Source organism: Adiantum capillus-veneris, chromosome 13, assembly GCF_014529385.1.
Source record: "Adiantum capillus-veneris isolate H3 chromosome 13, ASM1452938v2, whole genome shotgun sequence".
Taxonomy (NCBI): Eukaryota; Viridiplantae; Streptophyta; class Polypodiopsida; order Polypodiales; family Pteridaceae; genus Adiantum; species Adiantum capillus-veneris.
This window is the reverse complement of record NC_140943.1, coordinates 84,634,313-84,659,827: the sequence shown is the minus strand read 5'-3', so window position 1 is coordinate 84,659,827 and position 25,515 is coordinate 84,634,313. Positions and strand designations below refer to the sequence as shown.

The following is a 25,515-nucleotide window of genomic DNA, read 5'->3' as shown; positions in this document are numbered from 1 at the left end:
GTATATTTTGGTAGTGTGCATGTCGCAGCATGCATCCAAGCTTTTTGTGCATTTATTAAGCTTTTGAATAACATTGATAAAGCTAGAAATTAAGCCATGACCCATGTGAGAGCCTATGTTCAAAGCCTATGGGAGAACTTGCATTCATGGCAAGTATCTTTGCTATGTGTATTTGTAACTTTTATGAAAAAAGCACAAACACGTCCATTTACAAATGATAAATCGATAAAGGAATGTGAGAAATAATTAGACTAGGGGAGGGGATGTTGTGAACATTGGGAGAAGGGGGGTTGAAGAGAGGTAACAAGGGTGAGGAGACGATTTGGTAGGAGGAAGCAAGGACAACAAGGGTAAGGACGAAGCATTCAGTACAGCAAGGCAATGATGGCAAATGTGAGAGGCGACGAGCAAGGGAATCTTCCAAGAGAATCCTGCAACTAATGGAGTTTATTTTTGAACATGTCAATATGTGCCTACAATTATGCTTCTAGTATTGTAGTTATGTATTATGTAATACATGAGAAACTTAAGTATTATATGTATGTATACATATAATACATAATAGGTATGTATTATGCATTGAAGTATTACATAATAGGTATGTATTATGTATTATGTATTGCATAATAGGGCACCCACATCGTGGAGAGGCTTCTGTGTAGAATCTTGGAAAATGCTCAATTGAGAATGCCCCTTCAATTTGAAAAATTGAAGCCAGAAAAACTTTCTATTTAAAAAAAAAAAAAAAGTCTAGAGAATGGAAACCCCCCCCCCCCCGTCTTTTAGATGTCTCTCTCTCTCTCTCTCTTGTTTGTCTCATGGTGCCTAAGGCATGCCTCTTTCTCCTCTTCCTTGCAGCCTCGCTGCCTCAAGCAGCCTCACAGGACTCTCTCTCTCTCTCTCTCTCTCTCTCTATCGCAAGCTCGTGACAATGCTGTCCTCCTCTCTCTGTGTCTTCCAGTGCCTGTAGTAGCTCATGCAAAAAAAAAAAAACCACTTCAGTGGTATTTAAAAAAAAGCTATACCCTATATCTAACCTCATCGTGTGTCAATGCAAAATGTTTAAAAAGTTTCCTCCATGCCATTAGCCACTACAGACGATGAGGTTAGCCATAGCATAATAGGTATGTATTATGTATTTAAGTATTATATGAAAGTGGTAAATACTTCTTCAGTTCACGCTTGGGCATTCCCGCCACCTCGCAGACAATGGCTGAGCTGGAGAGCTCTTCCACAAGAGCAAGGAAGGTTCTTATGGGCACTTGCGGTAGAATGTCGTTTGAATTGAGTGTGTTTATCTCGCAGGTTTATAGGCTTGCGCGCGCTCGTGTGTGTGTGTGTGTGTGTGAGAGAGAGAGAGAGATCAGAGAGAGGAAGCAAAATGAAAGGGAGAAATTTTCCAGGTTGGAGCGATCAAACGCTTTTGAAATGTGGAAAGTTCTACCCTGCATCCGTTCGCTCTGCAGAAGACCGTCTGCGTCACTACAGCACCCATTTCCCTTGTAAGTGTATTCAAAACTGTAATATCTTAAACTCAAAATGCGAAGCTTGCTTCCCTCTTGGAGGCAGCTGCAAAATGCTCTAGCACTGGCACATGCGAGCTAGCACATTGGCCTTCCAAAGACAGATAAGCCCAAAGCCTTACTTTCTTAACATTGTCACAATGTTAGGATCGAATGGAAACACAAGTGATGTAGCGGACGGTTATCAATTGGGATCAGGGTGGAACTTGGAGATTAGCATTTATGAGAGAGTGTTGCTAAATTGCTTTATTTGACATAGAAATAATTCTAAATGAATTGTTGGATTTATAAGTGAGAGGGTTTTCTCGCTTGGAACACCAAGGAAAAATAATTCTAAATAAATTATTGGAATTTTAAGCGAGAGGGTTTTTCTCACTGGAGACATCCGAGTACAAAGTATTTCTAGTGCGTCATTAAAAAGTAATGATGGGAGCACTGTGAAAGGGAATATCTGTAAGGCCACCATAGACGGGTACTTATGATGCGTCACATCGGATGGGTGACAGGGAGCATCGGGAAGAAGTATCTAACCATCCTGGAACGGACATCTCTGATGCGTCAAGGTTTAGGGCCAATACTCTCTGGGGTGGAATTCCGCCACTCCGTGTCGCGTGTCGTCTCTCTCTCTCTTTCAGTTCAGTTGTTAATGAAGTGCTAAAAGTCTGGTAAGTCTGCTCGTTTCTATTGGCATGTGGTGCCTGCCTTGTGACAGTGGTATCAGAGCTTCAGGCGTGTGCTTTTCTGAAAGCATACTGGTCCTACAAAAGAGCAGATGGAATTTTATTTTATTTGAGGAATCTTCGGCCCCCAACCCGGACTTATTAGCCACTCCCGCCCTTACTTCATCGCGCATCGGGGGCGTGCTCTCGTCTTCACCGCAGTGTCTTACAGGGCATAAGCCAATTAAGAACCCAATACTTGGAATTCATGGATTCAGCAGAATATTTGCAGTTTTTGCTCAACGAGCTTCACGACATTCTTTCGCGGCATCCTCAATAGAATCTTTCGTTGCTGCAAAGTTTTCAACAATTTTTGACTCTGATGCTGCAGGTGGTACCTCCTCCTTCGGCATCAGAAAGTACGAGAGCTTCCAATCGGCAACCTTCTCAGCCGTCTGTCCCGATCAGGGGAGTCTTCAAGAATATGGTGCAGCCATCTTTGACCCTGATCCAATGCAACCGCCTTTGCCACCGCCATTGTCCCCACCTCCACCACCAGGCTACAATGTTTGGAGCCCATATGGATACCTTTATTATCCATACCCGGGACATGCGCCTAACCAACTTAAAGATCTCAAAGATGGTGGCACGACAGTCAAATTTTTTACTTTTTCCGGGGTGAAAGATCGCAAGAAAGCATTGCAGTTCCTACAACAATTCGACAACATCTATGCTTTGGGGAATTATACAGAAGAATCCAAGATTTCTCGAGCAGCGAGATTTCTTAAAGATAATGCTATGCAATGGTGGAGTTCAATTGCGACACAACCGCATGCTCCAAGGACCTAGCAAGCTTTTAAGATAGTTTTTGCACGTAGTTACATGACTTCGATGTTTGAAGTCCGGATTTTGGCAGAGCGGGGCAACTTGAAAATGCTTGCCAGCGAAACCATGGACGACTATAACCAAAGGTTTCTCGACGTGTACCTTCCGGTGTCCTTCTTAAGTTCATTCCATTGGAGGACCAGTGCGAGTGCTACACCATTGGACTACCATCACCATTGCAGGAATATTGTCTCTCCAAGCAAGTCTCTACCATGCAAGAGCTTATGGACCATGCCGCGGTCGGCTACAAGCTTATGAAAGGAAAGTTGGAGTTTACCACAGAAGAACCTCCGGCCACTAACGAGAACTCCCGGCAACAACGAACAAATTCTCGAGAATCCCATGAAAACCAACCTCAACGGCCTCGTTTGACACGTCAACGAGACGCCTTGTTGCAAGAAGGCCGATGCTTCGAATGTTTCCAAATAGGGCATACATTCAATACATGTCCTGAGCGAGCCTCGACGTCCTCACTGCAACCTTCTGCTCCCACGACAGACAGATCCCCGTGGCCACCTCCGGCCAAGAAGGCTAGACCTGCTATTGGACTAGTACCCGATATTTATGGTATAACCTTGAGAGTTTTAATGAATTATGCAGAGCTTATGGAAAAGTCAACGGCTTATGGTATAACCTTGAGAGTTTTAATGAATTATGCAGAGCTTATGGAAAAGTCAACGGCTTGAAAGCCCTTATTTTCTTTGAACCCGGAGCTATGGAGAACTTCATCCATCCATAATTCTTGAAGCAGATGCACTTTGATTATGATGCAGAGGGTGGAGAAATTGAAGCTGAGCTAGCCACGAGGCAAACTCAGAAAGTGGTACCGCTCATTGGTGCACTTCCAGTGACTATACAAGATTATCATGGAAAAGCCGATTTCCACATTATGAAGTTGGGCAATTGCGACGTTTTCTTGGGCATGCCCTGGCACGACAAGAGTGATGCAACTCTTCAGGTCCGGAACCAAATCATCACCGTGATGCAGAAGGCCAAGCGCGTTGTCCTCAAAGTTCGATTGTCCGAACAAAACCCTGAATGACCTCTCTAGTTGTTTTCTAGTTAGATACTTTTGAACATTGTTTGAGAAAGTATTGTTTGAACTTTGTTCGAAATGGATGCTATCTGTTTTAAACTTGTCTTGGTGCCGATTTGAAATGTTTTGACTCTGGTTTCAATACTCGTTTCATTGATTGGTGATTTTTAGTTCCGGGTGGAGAAGTGAGAAATGCTGTTTTGGTATTGTTTGAACCTCAGAACGACGCAGGCCGATGCCTGGGGAGCGTTTCGTTGTATGCTAGAAAACCTCCGAACGACGCAGACCGATGCCTGGGGAGTGTTTGGTTGTATGCTTGAACCTCCGAGCGATGCAGACTGCGGTCTGGGGAGCGTTTGGTTGTACAGTCCTCTGAGCTCATGGCCCGGACCTTTTTAGGTTATTTGCGGGGGGGAGTGACGAGGTAGTCGTTGAGTAGCTTCATACCGCAGACCGTTCGTCTCGGGGGAGTGCTCAGCAGCGCTGTTTGTTGTGTCTTGTAACATGCATATGCGAGCATTTGTGTTGCATTGTGATCTGTCAATTACTGAATATTCTTAATTGGATGAGATTGCCTTGGTATGTAATTTTAGTGCATCAAGACACCCGTGGAAGATCAGTGCGGTCTTGGTGTGATAGCTAATTTTACTACATCGGAATATCAAGAGTTCCGATCTGGACGAAAGGAGAAGCTAACTCCTTGATCGAAACAGCTGAAAAGAGAAGCTAACTCCTTGAACAAAAGAGCAGAAAGGAGAAGCTAACTCCTTGATCAAAATAGCCGAAAGGAGAAGATAACTCCTTGATCAAAACAGCCGAAAGGAGAAGCTAAGTCCTTGATAAAAAAAGCAAATTGATTGTCTCTCGGAATGTCCCTCAGAATGACCCTCGGAAATTTTTGAGCTAACTTGAATTGTTTTGCAGATATGCTGTAATCGCGGACGATTACTCTCTTTCAAGAAGGGGAGATGTAACAAACTGCTGACGTGTCAAAGCCTAAAGAATGGAGTCAACTTACAGATGTGGTCGAGGGGCCTAAACCCTAATTTCTGCCAGAAACCCTAACTGTTGAAATCCTAATTGTGGAAACCCTAACCCTAAAACCTATAAACCCTAATTTTGGAAACCCTAACCCTAAAACCTGCAAACCCTAATTCTGGAAACCCTAACCTAAGGGAAGCAGGCAGATTTTCGCGTTTTGCGTTGGCTGATGACGTGGCAGTTGTATGGATTTCCATGATTTACGCTGACAGCTTTTTGGCTTTGCTTTTGGACCAGATGCTCTAAGTTTGAAAGCTTTTCACTGTAATTGCTTTTTAGGCCAAGGGCCTTTAAATATGAGGTTAGGGCTCATTCTCTGGCATGCTTCCTGGCGAAGGTGCAGAGTCTCGAGTACCGGCTTGTACTGTGTTGATGCAATATAAAGAAATACCGAAAGGGGCGCCAAGGTTTGGGGCCAATACTCTCTGGGGTGGAATTCCGCCACTCTGTGTCGCGTGTCGTCTCTCTCGTCATTTCAGTTGTTAATGAAGTGCTAAAAGTCTGTTAAGTCTGCTCTTTTCTATTGGCACGTGGTGCCCGCAACTTACAGATGTGGCCGAGGGGCCTAAACCCTAATTTCTGCCAGAAACCCTAACTACTGAAACCCTAACCCTAAAACCTGCATACCGTAATTCTAGACACCCTAACCCTAAGGGCAGCAGACAGATTTCCGCATTTTGCGTTGGCTGATGACGTGGTAGCTGTATGGATTTTCGCGATTTACGCTGGCAGCTTTTTGGCTTTGCTTTTGGATCAGATGCTTTTAAGTTTGAAGGCTTTTCACTGTAATTGCTTTTTAGGCCAAGGGCCTTTAAATATGAGGTTAGGGCTCATTCTCTGGCATGCTTCCTGGCGAAGGTGCAGAGTCTCGAGTACCGGCTTGTACTGTGTTGATGCAATATAAAGAAATACCGAAAGGGGCGCCAAGGTTTGGGGCCAATACTCTCTGGGGTGGAATTTTTCCACTCCGTGTCGCGTGTCGTCTCTCTCTCTTTCAGTTCAGTTGTTAATGAAGTGCTAAAAGTCTGTTAAGTCTGCTCTTTTCTATTGGCACGTGGTGCCCGCCTTGTGACACCAGGTCAGCCCAAGGGTTTCGTACCCGAGTTTGGGGCGTAGATCCATGGATCCGAGGGTGGTAGACTCTCGAGTTGGGGATCCAGAAGTTGAGATTCTCAAGGAAGGACTTCGCGTCCGGGAAAGCAGAGTTGTTCTACGGGAAGAGGACTTTGGAAACAGAGGCGAAAAAGAGTTGCAGGGATGCCATCCCCTGAGTCTGGAAGGTGAGATCAAGAGGCGAGAACCTTGATTCTCGAGGATTTGGAATAAGAAACAGAAGTTTCTTGGAATAGGGTTTTGCCCTAGGAATAGAAGCTGAGTCTTCCGGAAACCATCAAGTCTTATTCTAGAGCGAACGTGGTAATACGTTCGGTTCAAGTGCTTGTATAGACTTCTCCTCACTAATAAAGATACTATTACAGTGGGGGACCAACCCATCTTCTGGTCCCCAGTATTGTGTCGATCTTCTCACTCTATATCTCTCACTCTATATCTGTCTCTCTATTTATTTCTCTCTATATCCTCTGGTTTCATTACTAAGTGATATATTCTATTTATCCGAGTCTATTTTATATTGCTATGTGCTCCCATTTGTGACAGTGGTATCAGAGCATGGTCTCCTCTCTTTCTCTGTAAAGGAGGACGACTCTGGGAAGATACGGGAAGAAGCCATGACGAGTTAAGAGAGAAGTAAGCAGGCATGAACCCTAAGTCTTGCAGGAAAAAGCTCGCAGAGTTGGGAAAATTTTCTCTCTGCAAGAAGTTGACACAAGACTTGGGATTCTCTGAGAAGGCGACAAGAGAATGATGCTTAAGAACCTAGAGAATGCGAGGAGCGGAATGCTCAAGATACTTTAGAACTCAGAAAATATCCAAGAACACTAATCTAGAATCATAGCCAAGAAATCCCGTCTTTTCGGGAAGGATATGAAGCAGATCTCTAGACCTAGGAACACTTCAGTCAAGTTTGATACTTTTGACGGAAGGGAAGATGCCCTGAAAGCTACCGCTTTCATTCAACAGTTTGAAGTCGCCTTTGCAAATGGCAATTTCTGAAAAGCGTCGAAGGTGAGGCATGTGACCAAACTCCTCAAGGGGAATTGCAAGTACTTGGTGGTATACCAAAGCTCTGCAAGGAATTCACAACAAGACTTGGATTCAATTCAAGGCTGAATTTTCTAACAAATTTTTTTTCCTCTACGCTTTGGGGAAGGCATCCAAGAAGATTGGGATCGGTTTGCCCAATAGGAACACGAGCGAGTCAAAGCAAGTAGTGGTCACACTTGCCCCACGGTAGCTCCACTCTTGATCCTCTCTGAGGAAAGAAAGATGAAATTCAACGAAGGACTATTGCCCGAATTTTGTAGGCGCATCTGCAAGATACTTTGCAGCAGATGGGGGAGTTAGCAATAAAAGCTGAGAGTGTACACCTTAGTGTACATCGAATCTAATCCCCGTAGTGGGATGGGAACCATTGAATACAGAAACATCAAATTTTTGTTATCTCTCCTCCACGGATATGTGGCTATCCGAAGAAAGTTTGGAGTAAGGGAATTCAAATTGACCCCTGAGATTTTGAACATAAGACCCTCTAACTTTAAGTGAGAGGGCAAGTCTTTGATCAAAGTTACATTTTTGAGGAAGTTACAAAGTGCATTTTCTTTTTTGCACAAGGAATGCATATGCTGAACTAGGACTGATCACTCTTGATTGTTTATGAGAGTAGGGTTGAGTCAGAACATTGTTTTATACAATGAATTGCTTTACTTAACCATCCGGAAGGTCCATGATTGATCTGTTATCCGATAATTATCGAACAGATTACCTGCTATTGCAGGTAGGAAATTATGCAGGAATCATTCTGAGCTTTCAAGCAAAGAAAAGCTTTCATTAAGCTTGAGTACTCTTTAAGCCCACACCCCCTACCCGGTAAGGGAAGATATGGTAGTGCTTTTCGCACGAGTGAATGAACACTCTCTTTACGAGGGAAGGAACAAGTGATGACTACGGCCTGTGCTCGAGGGATCCAAGGTTGAAATCCTAGTTTATTAGATGAGCGGGTTTTGCTCTAAGATCGAGCCAAAAAGATTGGAAAGACGTGCCGCCATGCACAAGGGATCTTCGGATCAGAACAATTGGCCTACCCAAAGCAACGGCTTGGAACAAGAACCTTTTTTAAGGTGATCGCAGACTCTATTTCTGAAAGCAAGACATCGAGATTAATGCTCTATGACTTGGACATTCCGTATGTAGTAGGACACAAGAGGTTTAATATCCTCGAGGTACTAGAGGAAGGACATGAACCGCTAAGGTGTATTGAATTATTGAATTTTTGTTTAATTTAAATTATAAGTTCTCTTTTGAGAAAGGACCAGCTCAACTCACCATTGAGCAAAATTTTGAATTTTTTCGGTTTCTCGCGGCAGTTCAGTTGGATCTCTACAGTTGAGGACAACTCATTATAAGTGAGAAGGATGTTGCTAAATTGGCTTTATCTGACAGAAAAATAATTCTAAAGGAATTGTTGAGAGGGTTTTCTCGCTTGGAACACCAAGGAAAAATAATTCTAAATGAATTATTGGAATTTTACTTGAGGGTTTTTCTCACTGGAGACATCTGAGTACAGAGTATTTCTAGTGCGTCATTCAGAGTAATGACGAGAGCAGTGTGAAAGGGTTATCTGTAAGGCCACCAGAGACGGGTACTTCTGATGCGTCACATCGGATGGGTGACAGGAAGCATCGGGAAGAAGTATCCGACCATCCGGGAACGGACATCTCTGATGCATCATAGGATGGGTGACATAGAGCATTGCGAAGGAGAACGTACCGTAAGTTCGGTAGGAAAGGACTAGGTTATGGGTATTCCTGATGCGTCACAAGGTGGGTGACAAGTGCATGGGAAAAGGGAATATCCATAGTCAGAAGGAAATTCTGAATTGTGTTAGAATTGTGCACAAGGAAAAGCATGCACTTGAATGATGATGGGTTTAGAGGAAACTTTGAGGAAAAACGGATGCTTTCTGAGAAAGCGGGATTGCTTTTCGCTTTCCTGCGAGGAAGTCTATGTCTCCATTGCAACTGTGCATGTGATTGCATCTAGGGACGCCTGGGAAGTGCTGTGAAAGCATTGTTTTTAACTAATAAGGTTTTATTGAGTTTTTGGGCAGATTCAAACTATTTTTTTAAACTACGCCGGTCGCCCACTTAATAAGTGGACAGCCATCTGATAAATAAGGCAACAGATCAGCCAGCTTTCTCTCTCTCTCTCTCTCTCTCTCTCTCTCTGGCAGAACAACTGGAAAAAAAAAAATCCGAAAAACGGCCGCAATCTCTATGCGAGCAACCAGCGCTTAGCTATCTTTGCCGTGGCCAGGGAGCTATAAAAGCATCACACGTCCTCTCCAAGAGGGAAGACCAATTTTTGCAAGAAGGATATGCTGCTGCAGATTTCAGCCGCAAAGAAGACGTTGCCGGTGATGCCCATGGTTGTCCCAAGTGTACCGGATGTCGCCAAGACCCAGTGCGCGAGTTCCCTCGCGAAGAAGTGCCTACGGAGTGTGTTCCCATGGCGACAAGTTGTTGTTTTTCTCTGTTTTCAGCCCATAAATGTCGTAGACGGGGCTGATTTACGAGAAGGAACCCAAGAACACACCTCTTTTGTGTGTAGGATTGGAGGAGAGGATTTTCTATGTAGAGATCTCTTCCAGGGAATTGTTTTTTGAGAACCGAGTTGCGTTTCGAGCATCGAGACTTTGAAGGTAACGGTTTTCATGTTATGATCTCTAAGTATTTGTTTGCAGGTGTACTTTCTCTCAGTGAGAGAGTAGGAGCAGAGGAAGGCATGAGCCTCTGCAAGAGAAAGCACTTTGAGGAACTAGAGCCAGATCAGCCCAAGGGTTTCGTACCTGAGTTTGGGACGTAGATCCACGGATCCAAGAGTGGTAGACTCTCGAGTTGGGGATCCGGAAGTTGAGATTCTCAAGGAAGGACTTCGTGTCCGGGAAAGCAGAGTTGTTCTGCGGGAAGAGGACTCTGGAAACAGAGGCAGAAAAGAGTTGCAGGGATGCCATGTCCTAAGTTTGGAGGGTGAGATCCAAAGGCTCGAACCTTGATTCTTGAGGATTTGGAATAAAGAACAGAAGTTCCTTGGAATAGGGTTTTGCCCTACGAATAGGAAGTTGAGGCTTCCGGGAACCATCAAGTCTTATTCTAGAACGAACGTGCTAATATGTTCGGTTCAAGTGCTTGTATAGACTTCTCCTCAGTAATAAAGAACTATACGGGGGGGACAAGCCCATCTTCTGGTCCCATTACTGTGTAGATCTTCTCACTCTATATCTCTCACTCTATTTATTTCTCTCTATATCCTCTGGCTTCAGTACTAAGTGATAAATTCTATATATCCGAGTCTATTTTATATTGCTATGTGCTCCTGTTTGTGACAAAGAGAGCATTATGAATACTTATATTACTTTTACGATAGATGTACCTCGTATAGGTTCTATGGAGACCACTTACATCAGCCAACACATTATGATGCACATTATTGAGATTGAGGGATGGTACATATGGAATGCCTTGCCAACAATCCTCCGCTTAAGCCATCACATGTTGGGTTTGATGCAAAGAGATACATGCTATGAAATACAGACTAAGTTATGTGAGTGTCGTATAAAACGAGCCCTATGATGCTAGGGAGAAGAGTTTAGTGATGTAAGTGCCGTATAAAACGAGCTCGATGGTGCTAGGTAGAAGGGCCTAATGATGCTAGGTGAAAGAGCTTCGTGTTGGGAATGCCAGGTAGAAGAGTCTGATGTGTCACAAGAGTCCTACTAAGAGCCTCTCTTTTAGTGGAGTACATTTGAATAAAGTGTCTCCAATAAGATATCGATAAAGTGAACTTATATGATGGTTAAAAGTGCTTTAAAGTATATCATTGTCTGACTTGTGTACAAAGTGAGATGTGCCTTCTTCTATAATGTGAGGTTGCTGTTGCCTCTATTATAACTTGAGGTTTGATTGTTGTAACTTGGAATTTGTTTCTTGTCCTTAGTTTTGTGCAGAGCGTGCAAGGCTTAGCATTAATCTTTGGTGAAGTGATTGTTCTAATGAGGGTATTTCCATTTTCTCCTTGAACTTTGTCTTCATTCTTCCACTTTCTCTCCTCGTCCCAAAAGGAGTTAATGACATCTTCAAGAAAAGAGATTGGGTCTTCTTTGAGGATGGTCACAATTTGATGGTAATCCTCAGGTAACGCCTTCAAAAGGACTGACTTTGTCATCCGCGTCGACTTTCGCATCTATGTAGGCAATTGAGTGCACACAGGTTTTAGTCTATTGATAATACTTGCTAGCTTTTCTCCTGCAACTGCACTAGTAGAGAGAGCTTAAAATGCTTGGCTTTTGCACAAAATCTACTTCTAAGAATGGTCCAAGCTTCATAGGATTCCTTTGCATCATCTTTATGATACACATGGTCATCATCTAGGGCTGTGTTGATGATCCCCAATGCTTGTTCATCTTTAACTTGGTTTTGAGAGCTAGAGGCCCTCATGGACATTTCCCCTTCTTGAGGTTCCTTTACTAAGGACCATAGATTTTTTGCATAAGATACCCTTTAATTCCAGTCTGTGATGTATGAAACCCTGAAGCATTAAACTTGTTTACATTTTTATCTTTTCCTATGGTGACCTATAAGAAGCGTGTGAAGAGGTGGTCTTGCCAAGGACTTCTTGGTAGTGTCTAATTCTTTAAATACAAGAGAGCTAATGAATGAAATGGTTAGTAGAGCTCAGTTTGCAGATCGGCATGCAAAATATGACTTAGATTAAAGGTGAACGGCTCTAGAAATAAGCAAAAAATAATCTTTTCTTAGATGTTGCTGCTCCCTCCACTTTGATGAAGAGATCTTCAAGCCTTAGTCAAATCTCGAGTCCATAGATGTCTTCAAGTGCTCTGAGGGGGATATAATTTTTTTTTCTGAGAAAAAGATCCTTCTATTAGTTAATGAATCTACCCATGGGGCTACAACCACCTCTACAAGAGAGGGCTACAACAATCATGACGGGGAGACTCCCAATGAAAAAACAGCATTTGTACAATGAGGCTAAATCAAGAGATGGGAGGAGGGAAAAGCCACACAGGTGGACGTAACTGCCATCGGAGTGCACCCTGGACCATGGTGAAGAAAGGCCCAAGACCCCATAGTCGAAGGAGAGCCTCTCTACGCTCCCGCATGCGGTCGGAGCTGCCCTGGAGTCTCTCGAGCTGTCCTCTAAGCGTATGGATCAGCTCTAGCCAAAGATCCCGAACAGTTTTGCTGGTGGTACAGGGCGAGCCTCGAAGATGCGGAAGCAGCGGGCCCTCCAGATGAACTACAGTGTCAGGCCACTGATGAGCTCCCAGCATTCCTCTCTCTCACTGCACCACTTCAGTGGAGTAAGCTCTGTGGTAGGCTGGAGTGTAGGTCGCCCCCCCTGCATCACTATCATCCTGCTGGTGGAAGATAGCTCAAACTGAAGTGCCGGGCCCGTGAGAGTGGACCAAGTAGCTGCCCCCCAAGTGTACTGTCGAGCCGTGGAGAGACGTGGCATCAGCCGAAGAACAGGAAGCCACACCTGCTGTGCCAAAGGACAATCCCAAAGACATTGACGCTGACTCTCCACAAGATGATCACAAGCTGCACGTGGCCGAGAGACCACTATGTACAAGCCAGCTCCCAACTGCTGTAGCTCTGTGTACTACCAGCCCACTGGAACAAAGTGACTCGCCTTGGCTGTTTGGAGTCCCACAACCTCTCCCAAAAAGCTGCCAAGAACTCAGCTGTGAGACCCTCCTCCTGCCAATGAGGTGCTGCAGTAGGGCGAGCCTCTCTCTGTGTTGTTCGTATGTGACGCCCTAGTCGAACAGTGTACTGAAAGAAAGGGACACCTGGGTGGTTTGCAGAGGAGAAAGGGTCCCTCCAAAGCCACTCTCCAGGATCCCACTGTACTCGTGCTAGTGGATAGCTCTCCCAAGCCCACAGTCTCCAGTGTCCAGTCTCGAGAGCTGCTAGGTCAAGATCGATGACACAAGTTCTCCCACAGATGCCCACCACTCGGATCCTCTGAAAACAGCACTCTGCCACCTTCAGGGCCTCTACTGCAACTCGGTGTAAGCATCCCTCACCTTGTATCTCGAAAAACAGGGAGGGTACAGTCTCTGAGCAAGCCCGAACTGAGATGAGAACCTCCAGTTGCGTGAAGGCTCCCATCCATCTGGGCGCTACTGACTCGAGAGGTGTGAGCCACTCAGCTGGTACTGCCTCTGAGATGTCCTGACACATGCTCTGCACCCCTCTCATGCCCTGTAGCCTGAAAGCCCTAAAGCTCCTCTGACAAGCTTGAAAACTGTAACCAGCCACCTAAAGAGCGTGCTGGACCCTATGTCATGGGACCCCAGGAAACATGAGGCCGATTACCAACCAAGTGGCCTCTCTGAGTGCTAACCATGGGGTTCCAAACAAGGGGCTGTCTTAGGCGCTCCTCCGTGCAAATAGGCTGACGTTGCTCCAAGCCTCGCCGTAGATGCTCCCAAGATCGGAGCAAACTCACAGCGAAGCGGTTCTCCAGTATCCTGCTCAAGCCAACTTTGTGCATCTCTGTGAAAACCAATCTGGTCGAAGGTCGCCAAGGGCCTCCAGCCTGAGGTACCCTAGCACGAAGCCGTTGAAGCAAGAACTCCTTCCAGGGCTCCTCACCTGGAAGAAGTCCTCTGACAATGAACTTCCCAAGAATTGGAATTAAATGATGTAAACATTATCGTAAAAAAATGGCTCATTCTAGGTTATGTTGTTAGTTTTTGTTGTAATTTTTGACACCAATAACAAGGGGAGGAAGTCGTTGACACCTGTCTTCCCAAGTAACGCCAGATCTGACAGGCTTGTGTTTCTTGGATAGTGACAGGTAAGAGATTCTTTCCTTGGGATTACAACGACAGCTGTAGCAATAACAGAAGATCATCCACCGTTGGTTATTGTTATCAATGATAGATAACCCTTGTATATGATTTTTTGATAATAACATGTAATACACTATATGTCAGTGTCAAGTCAAAATGTCTATTGTAGTCTTAACTTTATCTACTTGTTATCTAATGTATACATAAGGTTCGGTTATTTACAAGTTGATTGGTCTCTAGTCCCATTGTATGGTTCAATAGTTTGTGAAATCAAATTATTGCTAGATAATCAATCTTAAAAAAACACACACACACACACACACACACACACAGAGCTAACCAAAAAGTATCATATCGTCCACGCAAAAGCTGACCACAACGTCTAATGCGGCTCTCACATAGATGATGCTCCTGTAGCATAAGAAGGTAATCTCTCCTCCCACAAGGCATTGTTGAAGCTCCTTACGCAGTCGGCCTCTTTGACGTTGAAACTGGGGCCCACCTAATCCTTGAACGTTCCATGAGACGATCCTCATGGGGAGCGAGAGAGAACAGATGCTGCCGGAGCAGCTAAACGTGCTATCTTCGAGGCTGGCTTGGATGGGGAATAATCTGCATCCGAGCGTCCTCGAGATAAGCGTGACTGCAAAGAGTGCCTAGCCCAAGCCCAAGTAGACCGAGCTGTGCGTAAAGCAACCTCCTCTGTCCAGGAGTCCTCATGTATGTGTACATAGCATGGCGGGCACTACGTATTAGCAAAAAAGTGAACCACGATGTGTCTACGTCCTACTGCGTATGGAGGTGTCACAGCAAACTTGGCCAATGGCCAAAGAGTCTGAAGCATGTCCGTAACCCCTAGGTCTCCCATGTGATGAGAGAACTCTAGGGCCTGTGTCTGTAGCCACTCCGACACTGAGTCTAAAGTCCACTCAGTCTGGTCCCTGTTGGATAGGGGAAAAGAGAAGCCAACCGCTGAGTCCAAGGCCTCTATCTCCCTAGTTGCAAGGAACAGAACATGAACCCTGAAGCAGGCTGCCTCAAGGTCTGGTGAGGAGTCGCCGAGAAACCGTGTAAAGTCGTAGGCAAAGAAGTCCCACCGACGCCGAATGTCGAAGCTCGTCAGACCACGAGGGACTGCTGCAAAGGGAGACGTTTGTACCAGAAGAGGGGGTCGCAAGAAAGGCTGAGCCTCTCTCGCTAAGCGACTCGTGGCAAAGGCGTTGCCAGGAGATCTCCTAGCAGCCGAGGATGGCCCTGTCCCCTCGGTCGACTTTCGGCGGGAGGGGGGGGTGCGGGAGCGGGGGGGGGGAGGGAGAGGGGGCGAGAGGGATCGGCAAAGGTAGGAGGGCGAGGTGGAGAGGCGGGGGGAGCAGGAGGTGGAGGGGGGGAACTCTAGGGGAAGGGGGGGCTGTCGAGGGTGAGGCTGAGGTGGAGGCTGGCGTAGGGACCTCGTCTTGCTGAAGAGGGCCGAAGCGGTTCCCCGTGGGAACCCACTGCTGCTGGGTAGGCGCCTGAGGACCACTCTGAGTGCCAGGTTGTCACTGTGGCCCTTGCCGTCGTCGACCACGAACCTGCTGCCATCCCTCCTCCGCTTGAGTCCCTGGCTCGGAGGGTGGCTCTGCCTGTGTGCTGCTGGCCAGTCCTTGAGGGTTGGGACTGGGCCTGTGGTGTAGGTCGGGGCCTCCTCCGTAGACAGGCCTTTGCAAGATGGCCCATCTGTCGACAAATGAAGCACTGATTCGGGAGGCCCGAATACTCCACGCTCTATCTAAACCCCACTCACCTGAGGAAGTAGGATGACCTTCGGGAGAGTGTGGGTGTTCCTAATCAGAACACGAACTGAGGGAATGCCGGCCGCCTTGGCAGCTACTGAAGCTGCTGTGCGAAGTGTCTCCAGGACAGTCCCAATCGCTGAGCCTATCCTGGACAAAAGTGGTAGGTGTTGGGTTAAAGGCCTAAATAACCCCTTTTTGTACATTTTTATACTTTGTCTAGGTTCATATTGAACCTAGACACGTTTTTTAAAGGTCACTTAGAATAAAAGTGGGAAAACCCAAAACTCACTTATTGAGTTTTTCCCAAAAACGTGAGCTCTCTCTCTCTCTCCCTCTTAGTTTTGCTAGCGCTTCCCTTCTGCAACACAGTGCCTCCGCTTCAAGCCTCAAGGCCTGCACATCTTCGCGTGCTCTATCACTTGCACACATCGCCGCGCGCTCATCAATTGGTATCAGAGCCATATTAGGGTTTCAGAAGCTTTGGGCAGGTTGCTGGACAGCAGGCAAAAGGCTTCTCTCGCGTCAAATTTCCGCTTTCATCGCGAAGCCCCTTGCTTCCGGTGTCACGTAGGGTGATTAGGGTTCCCAAAACAGCTTAAAACAGGCTGAAATTAGGTCAAAACAAGTAAAAACCAGAAAATTACAGGTCAAAACAGCAAAACGCAGGTGTTCTAAATCGATTCCCGTGAATGCCCCTTGCTTTTCCCACTCAAGACAGGTCCATTTGATGCAAATTGATGCCCCAAAACAGTAAATTTGCAAAAAATTCAGAATTGGACTGTTTTTATGTACACAAATTGAGGTTTATGTTCGCCTTTTGTGGGTTTATGCAAGTACGCATTGGGGATACTTGTTAATTGCTGAAATTTTCAGCACATTGTATGCAACGTGCGGTACATTGTGATCATTGGAAATTTTCAGATTTTGTGTAGACACTTTCTGTTGCATTTTTATCCGTGCAAATGGCCTCTACTTCCTCGTCGTCTGATGCCAAGAGCTTGATGAAAATCAAGCGATTTGACGGTACAGGTTTCGACCTATGGTAGGACAGGATGCAGGGGATTTTGTTCTTCAAGGATGTGAGGACGTCCTTTTGGCCGTAAAGCCTGTGGATATGCCGGATGAGGATTGGGCCAAGCTCAACAAGAGGGCAAAGGTCTATATCAAAATGGCTGTGACCGATGACATTCTGGTGGACATAAAGGGCTTGGACAGTGCACATGCAATTTGGCATAAGTTGAAGGCCACTTATGAGAATGCCACCCCTATGAATCAGGTGCATTTGATGCGCAAACTGATGAACATGATGCTTGACGAAGCCAAGTCGGCTTCTGAGCACTTAAGTGCTTTCACCAGTGTTATGAGTCAGCTACAGGATACTGGGCTTCAACCTTTTGATGACAAGTTGAAAGCCATATTTTTGTTGATGACTTTGCCAGACTCTTGGGAAACGCTTGTGGTTTCTTTGAGTAATAGCCCCAACCTCACATATGATGGAGTGCGAGGCTCCATCTTAAATGAGGAAATTAGACGCAAGTCTAGTGGTAGGGAAGGTGGCAGTTCTGCTTACAATGCGAGAGGCAGAAGTTAGAAGCAAAATACAGGTACCAAGACTCAAACCAGGAGCAAAAGCAAGTCTAAGGATAAGGATGTGACTGTTATCAGTGTGGCAGAAAAGGCCATAAGAAGCAAGATTGCAAGTATTTCAAGAAAGAGAAGGAAAGAAAGAAGGAATCACAGGAGAAGAAGAAGACAGAGGATAAGAAAGGGGAAATATCAGCAGGTACCTCCTCCAAGGATTCAGAGACTGTCAATGTATCCTCTAGTGTGGTTATCACAGAGTTATCCGACAGTGAGGAGATCTTGGTTGCAGCTTCATGCCCCTCAGATTTTGTTGTAGCAAATGCAGAAGACATGCTTATCTCACGTAGAGATGTCATTGATGCATTGCTAAGTGCAAATGATGGCCTTACACAGTCTTGGATAGTAGATTCGGGTGTCTCATTTCATGTGACTCCATTTGTGGAGTGTTTTGCTTCTTATCATGCAGACAAGTATGGCAAGGTTTACCTTGGGGATAACCGTGCTTGTGACATTGAAGGAATGGGCACTGTGCGCTTGGCATTAAACAATGGCCAAGAGTTTATGCTTAAAGATGTAAGGTATGTACCAGGCATCAAGAAGAGTCTATTGTCTGTTGGCCAGATGGATGCACAGGGTTATACAACCATTTTTGCTGGGGGTTCATGGAAGTTGCTTAAGGGATCAATGCTCATTGTCAAGGGATGCAAGAGTGGTACATTGTACTATTTACATGGCAAAGCTTTGCTTGGCAAGTTTCTTGTAGCGGTCGAAGTTGCTTCTCATTTGGAGTTGTGGCACAAAAGACTTGGCCATATGAGCCAGAAGGGACTTGATGTGCTCTCCTCTTTGAAGAGGGTTGATGTAAAGGGCACCAAGTTAGATTTTTGTAATGACTGTTTGTATGGTAAACAAAAGAAGTCTTCTTATTATTCTGGTGTCTCGCGCAAAGCGAATGCTCTTGATTTAATTCACTCCGATGTATGTTCAATGCTTGTTAAGTCTTTTGGTGGTGCATTATACTTTGTTACATTCATTGATGATTACACTAGGAAAGGCTGGGCATATTTGTTAAAGAATAAGAGTGAGACATTTAATTCATTTAAGAGGTTTCATGCTTTTGTGAGCATGCAAAAGGGTAGTAAGCTTAAATGTCTGAGATCTGACAATGGGGGGGAGTACACGTCTCCTGAATTTCAGCGTTATTGCGAAGAATATGGGATTAAAAGGGAGTTGACAGCCCCTTATAATCCATCTTCTAATGGTGTGGCTGAGAGGTATAATCGTACTTTATGTGAGAGTGTCACAAACGGGAGCGCATAACAATATAAAATACATTCAGATAAATAGGATTTATCACTTATTACTGAAGCCAGAGGATATAGAGAGAAATAAATAGAGAGAGAGATAGAGAGTGAGAAGATCGACACAGTACTGGGGACCAGAAGATGGGCTGGTCCTCCCCCGTAATAGTATCTTTATTACTGAGGAGGTCTATATAAGCACTTGAACCGAACGTATTACCACGTTCGTTCTAGAATAAGACTTGATGGTTCCCGGAAGCCTCAGCTTCCGATTCCTAGGGCAAAACCCTATTCCAAGGAACTTCCGTTCCTTATTCCAATTCCTCGAGAATCAAGGTTCTCGCCTCTGGATCTGACCTTCCAGACTCAAGGCATGGCATCCCTGCAACTCTTTTCCAACTCTCTTTCCAGAGTCCTCTTCCCGTAGAACAACTCTGCTTTCCCGGACACGAAGTCCTTACTTGGGAATACCAACTTCCGGATCACAACTTGAGAGACTACCTCTCTCCGTTCCGTGGATCTACTTCCCAAACTCGGGTACAAAACCCTTGTGCTGATCTGGCTCTAGTTCCTTAGAAAACAGAGGAAAACAACAACTTGTCGCGATGGAAACACGCTTCGTAGGCACTTCTTCGCGAGGGAACTCATGCATTGGGTCTTGGCGACATCTGGTACACTTGTGGCAGCCATGGGCATCACCTGCAACGTCTTCTTTACGGTTGAAATTTGCAGCAGCATCTCCTCCTTGTAAAGATTGGTCCTCCTCTCTGAGTGAGGGCATGTGATGCTTTTATAGCTCCTAGCCACACGGGCACGAATAGCTGCTCGCGTAGAGATCGCGGCCGTTTTTTTTTTTTTTTTCAATTTTTTTTTCCTGTTTTACCAGAAAAAGAGAGAGAGAAAACGCTGGCTGATCTGTTGCCTTATTTATCATATGACTGCCTACTTATTAAGTGGGCGGCCGGCGTATTTTAAAAATAGTCCGAACCTACCCAAAAACTCAATTAAACCTTATAAGTTAAAAACAATGCTTTCACAGCACTTCCCAGGCGTCCTTGGATGCAATCACATGCACAGTTGCAATGCAGACATAGACTTCCTCGCGGGAAAGCATTTGCTTTCCCGAAAAGCAATCCCGCTTTCTCAAAAAGCATCTGTTTTTCCTCAAAGTTTCCTCTGAACCCATCTTCATTCAAGTGCTTGCTTTTTCCTTGTGCACAATTCTAACACAGTTCGGAATTTCCTCCCGACTATGGATATTCCCTTTCCGATGCACCCATCACCCACCTTGTGACGCATCAGGAATACCCATCACCTAGTCCTTTCCTACCGAACTTACGGTACAATCTCCTTCACGATGCTCTATGTCACCCATCCTATGACGCATCAGAGATGTCCGTTCCCGGATGGTCGGATACTTCTTTCCGATGCTCCCTGTCACCCATCCGATGTGACGCATCAGAAGTACCCGTTCCTGGTGGCCTTACAGATATTCCCGTTCTCAGTGTTCCCGTCATTACTTTAAATGACGCACTAGGAATACTCTGTACTCGGATGTCTCCAGTGAGAAAAGCCCTCTCACTTAAAATTCCAATAATTCATTTAGAATTATTTTTCCTTGATGTTCCAAGCGAGAAAACCCTCTCACTTATAAATCCAATAATTCATTTAGAATTATTTTCTGTTAGATAAAGCCAATTTAGCAACAGAGAGAGTGCGTTGCATGTTGTCCACGGCTAATCTCCCTCATGGGTTTTGGGGAGAGGCTTTGAAAACTGCAGTTCATGTATGCAATCGCTCTCCTAACAGTACGCTGAAAAATGACATTCCAGAGGAGGTTTGGTCTGGCAAACCTGCCTCTTATGATCATTTGAGAGTGTTTGGCTGCGAGGCTTTTGTCCATGTTTGTAATGACTTGAGGACAAAGTTAGATGCCAAGTCCATCCAAGGACTCTTCCTAGGTTATGGGGGAAGAGGGTGAAATGGGCTACAGGATATGGTTGCCTCAGTTTAAGAGGGTAGTACGCAGCTGAGATGTAGTGTTTAATGAGACTAAATTGCTGAAAAATGCTACATCTTCTGAAATTGACAAGAAATCGGTCAAATTTCAGCCCCTTTGCCACCTATTGATGTTGAAAAAGAGCCTCAGGATGCATTACCGCAAGCTGAAATTGATAATCAGCCGGTTAACCTTGAGCCAGAAGAGGTAGGACATGATTTAGATGCTCCAAATGAGGATGGACAGCCACCTGTTATGGCTGAAAATGATTTTCAGCAGCATGAGCATGCTGAAAATGAGTTGCCTCCTGATGTAGAACCTGTGCCTGAGAATGTAGATCATTGGGTACGCAGGTCTACTCGTGTCAGAAGGTTGATACAGTGCTTTGAGCCCTCTTTGCATCATGTTATGTTGACAGATGAGGGAGAGCCTCTTACGTATAAAGAGGCAAAGACATGTGAGTCAAGCAGTAAGTGGGAGCTTGCAATGCAAGAGGAAATGAAATCCTTGTATGCAAATGATACTTGGGATCTTGTGCCATTGCCTAAAGGGAGAAAGGCTCTTCCTAACAAATGGGTATACAAGATTAAGATTGTGGATGAAAAACCCAAGTACAAGGCAAGATTGGTTGCAAAAGGATATGCACAGAAAGAAGGAATTGATTTTCAAGAAATCTTTTCTCCCGTTGTAAAGCTTACAACTTTACGTGTCCTTTTTGCTCTCGTTGCGGTGCATGATTTGGAATTGAATCAAATGGATGTAAAGACAGTGTTTTTGCACGGTGACATTGAAGAGGACATATACATGAAACAACCTGAAGGTTTTGTAGTTCCTACACGTGAGGAACTTGTATGCAAACTGAAAAGGGCTCGTATGGTTTGAGACAATCATCACGGAAGTGGTATAAGAAGTTTGACACTTTTATGTTGTCTCAAGGCTTTAAACGCAGCCATGCAAATCATTGTTTGTATACGAAAAGGGATGAAGATGGTAGTCCCATCATACTTGTTCTCTATGTTGATGACATGCTGCTTGCTGGGAAATATAAGACTAGTCTTGATGCTCTGAAACGTAAGCTAAATTCAACATTTGCTATGAAGGATTTGGGTGATGCAGAGCATATTTTGGGCATGCATATTATAAGAGATAGAAAGCTGAACTTGCTGTTTTTATCTCAAGAAAGGTACATTGCAAAAGTACTTGATAGGTTTAATATGGCTGATGCTAAGCCTCTTGGAGTCCCTTTACCTCCATACACTACGCTTAGCAAAGCAGATTGCCCAAAGGATGAGGTAACATTGAAAGCAATGAAGGGAATCCCTTATGCATCAGCTTGTGGTTCTCTTATGTATGCTATGGTTGCCACTCGTCCCGACATTGCTTATGCAGTGGGAGTTGTTAGTCGATACATGTCGAATCCCGGCAAAGCGCATTGGGAAGCTGTCAAATGCATTCTGAGATATTTTAAAGGTACACAATCAAAGTGTATCTGTTATGGAAAAAGTGACTTAAAGTTGCAGGGATATTGTGATGCAAACATGGCAGGTGACATGGATACCAGGAAATCTACGAGTGGATATGTATTTGCCATTGTTGGTGGTGCAGTCTCTTGGTGTTCTAGGTTACAGAAAATTGTGGCATTGAGTACTACTGAGGCTGAATATATTTCAGCTACAGAGGCTTCAAAAGAGGCCATTTGGTTGGGTAGACTTGCAAAAGAACTTGGAATGCCTGCTCATACACCCGTGTTGGGTTGTGATAGCCAGAGTGCTGTCTATTTAGCAAAAAATGCCATGTTTCATGCGCGTATCAAACACATAGATGTGTGGTACCACTTCATACGACAGGTATTGGAGGATGGTCTAGTCAGCTTGACTAAGATCCATACACAGGATAACTCTGCACATGTTCTCACCAAGAGTCTTGCTAAGACTCAACATGAGCATTGCATACAGTTGATGGGAGTTGGTTAACTTAAAGGCGTCATTTATGCCTTTAAGTGGGAGGTTGTTGGGTTAAAAGCCTAAATAACCCCTTTTTGTACATTTTTATACTTTGTTCCCTAAACACATTTTTTAAAGGTCACTTATAATAAAAGTGGGAAAACCCAAAACTCACTTATTGAGTTTTCCCCAAAAACGTGAGCTCTCTCTCTCTCCCTCCTCGTTCTGCTAGCGCTTCCCTTCTGCAGCACAGTGCATCCGCTTCAAGCCTCAAGGCCTGCACATCTTCGCGTGCTCTATCACTTGCACACATTGCCGCGCGCTCATCAGTAGGTACAAGTACTCCCTCGTCAAACCAGGAAAGTAGACGGAGATGGAAAGGTCTGCCTCCTCTACTAGAACATTTGACGCTGGGTCAAAACCATGTCTCCATTGTCGGAAGTGGGCTAGAATTGCTCGGATGGTCAGGGGACTCATCGCAATGACCTTGGACACCATCTCGGAGGGGGGGGGGGGGGGGGGGGGCAGCGATGGCGAGGAGGGGAGCAAGGGGGGGGGGAGCAGCGATGGCGAGGTGGAGGGTGCAGTAGCGAGCGATCTACGAGTTGCCTCGCCAAGTTACCCTTTGATCCAGATTCCTCTAAGGGGGATATTATGTTCTTGTTTTCTTAATAAGCTTGAGAGTTGAAAGCCTCTAGAGCTTTGCTTGAAAATTTTATATATATTTGCAAGAACAAGATCCTTCCATTAGGTAAGAAAATGCTAGAGAGGGCTACATCAACATGTGGGGAGCCAAAGAAAAGACAAGATATGTACAATGACGGCTACATCAAAATGTGGGGAGACTCTCCCAAAGAAAAGACAAGGTATGTACAATAACGGCTGAGTTAGGAGATGGGAGGGGGAAATAACCTCACTGGTGGATGGTACTGCCACCTAGGCGCACCATGAACCATGGTGAAGGACCCTAAGCGCCAAAGTTGCAAGAAAGCCTCGCGGCACTCCCGCATGCGGTCGGAGATGCCTTGGAGTCTCTCAAACTGGCCCCGAAGTTTGTGGATCAGCTCCAACCAAATGTGACGGACAATCTCCGCCGTATGGGATGGGTGGAGCCCCAAAGATGCGGAAGCAGCGAGCTCGCCAGATGAACCACATCTCTGCTCCACTCCTAAGGGACCAACTCTGTGGCTGGTTGGAGTGTAGGCTGGCCCTTTTGTATCACAGCAGATGTTGGCCGAGGGGCCTAAACCCTAAGAAGAACAAGTAACAGAAGAAGAAGTCCCACCAACTTATGGGGACCCCGTCCGATGGGGCCCCAAGTGACATAAAGGATTCAAATAAAGTTGGACTCTCACACACACACCCAAAAGACTTGCGCAAACTGATGACGTGGCAGATTTCCAAAAATTGTGATGGCATGATGATGTGGCAAGTTGTATGGATTTCCGCGTTTTGCGCTGACTGCTGTACGGATTTCCGTGATTTACACTGGCAGCTTTTTGGCATTGCTCTTGGACCAGAAGCTTTTGAGTTTGAAGGCTTTTCATGTTAACTGCTTTTGGGACCTTTAAATATGTGCTAAGGGCTCATTCTCTGGCATGCTTCCTGGAGAAGGTGCAGAGTCTGTAGTACCGACTTGTACTGAGTTGATGCAATATAAAGAAATACCGAAAGGGGCGCCAAGGTTTGGGGCCAATACTCTCTGGGGTGGAATTCCGCCACTCCGTGTCGCGTGTCGTCTCTCTCTCTCTCTCCCTCTCTCTCTCTCAGTTCAGTTGTTATTGAATTGAAGTGCTAAAAGTTTGTTCAGTCTGTTCTTTTCTATTGGCACGTGGTGCCCGTCTTGTGACAGTGGTATCAGAGCATCAGGCGCATGCTTTTGCTTTTCTAAAAGCATACCGGTCCTACAAAAGAGCAGACAGAGCTATTGGAATTTTATTTGAGGTATCTTCGGCCTCCGACCCTGTACTTGTTAGCCACTCCCACCCTTACTTCATCGCGCATCGGGTGCACTCCCGTCTTCATCGCTCTGTCTTACAGGGCATAAGCCATAAAGAACCCAAGACTTGGAATTCATGCATTCAGTAGAATATTTGCAGTTTCTGCTCAACGAACTTCACGACATTCTTTCGCGGCATCCTCAGCAGAATCTTCTAATGCTGCAAAGTTTTCAACTATTTTTGAACTACGTGTTACCCCCTTTGATGCCCCAGGTGGTACCTCCTCCTCCGGCAACAGAAAGTACGAGAGCTTCCAACTGGCAAACTTCTCAGCCGTCTTTTCCGATCGGGGGAGTCTTCAAGAATATGGTGCAGCCATCTGACCCTGACCCAGTGCAACCGCCTTTGCCACCGCCATTGCCCCCACCTCCACCACCACCACCACCACCACCGCCACTAGGCTACAATGGCTGGAGTCCATATGGATACCCTTATTATCCATACCCGGGATATGCGCCTAACCAACCCAAAGATTTCAAAGATGGCGGCACGACAGTCAAATTTTTTACTTTTTCCGGGGTGAAAGATCGCAAGAAAGCATTGCAGTTCCTATAGCAATTGGACGACATCCATGCTTTAGGGAACTATACAGAAGAATCCAAGATTTCTGGAGCAGCGGGATTTCTTAAAGATAATGCTATGCAATGGTGGAGTTCAATCGCGACACAACGGCATGCTCCAAGGACCTGGCAAGCTTTCAAGACAGTTTTTGCACGTAGTTACATGACTTCTATGTTTGAAGTCCGGATTTTGGCAGAGGGGCAACTTGAAAAT

General features: G+C 45.3%; 1 protein-coding gene across 7 annotated transcripts in view; it reads left to right on the top strand.

The window, feature by feature from the left end:
* Positions 1 to 1,118: 1,118 nt before the first annotated feature.
* Positions 1,119 to 25,515, top strand: part of LOC147444375 (uncharacterized) — a 103,658-nt gene continuing 79,261 nt past the window's right edge. For all 7 annotated transcript variants that reach the window (XM_086527843.1, XM_086527841.1, XM_086527840.1 and 4 more), the window contains exons 1-2: positions 1,119 to 1,267; positions 1,404 to 1,502. In XM_086527843.1, coding sequence (XP_086383969.1) covers positions 1,210 to 1,267; positions 1,404 to 1,502 — 157 coding nt within the window. In that variant the 5' untranslated portion in view covers positions 1,119 to 1,209. The remainder of the gene's footprint in view (positions 1,268 to 1,403; positions 1,503 to 25,515) is intronic.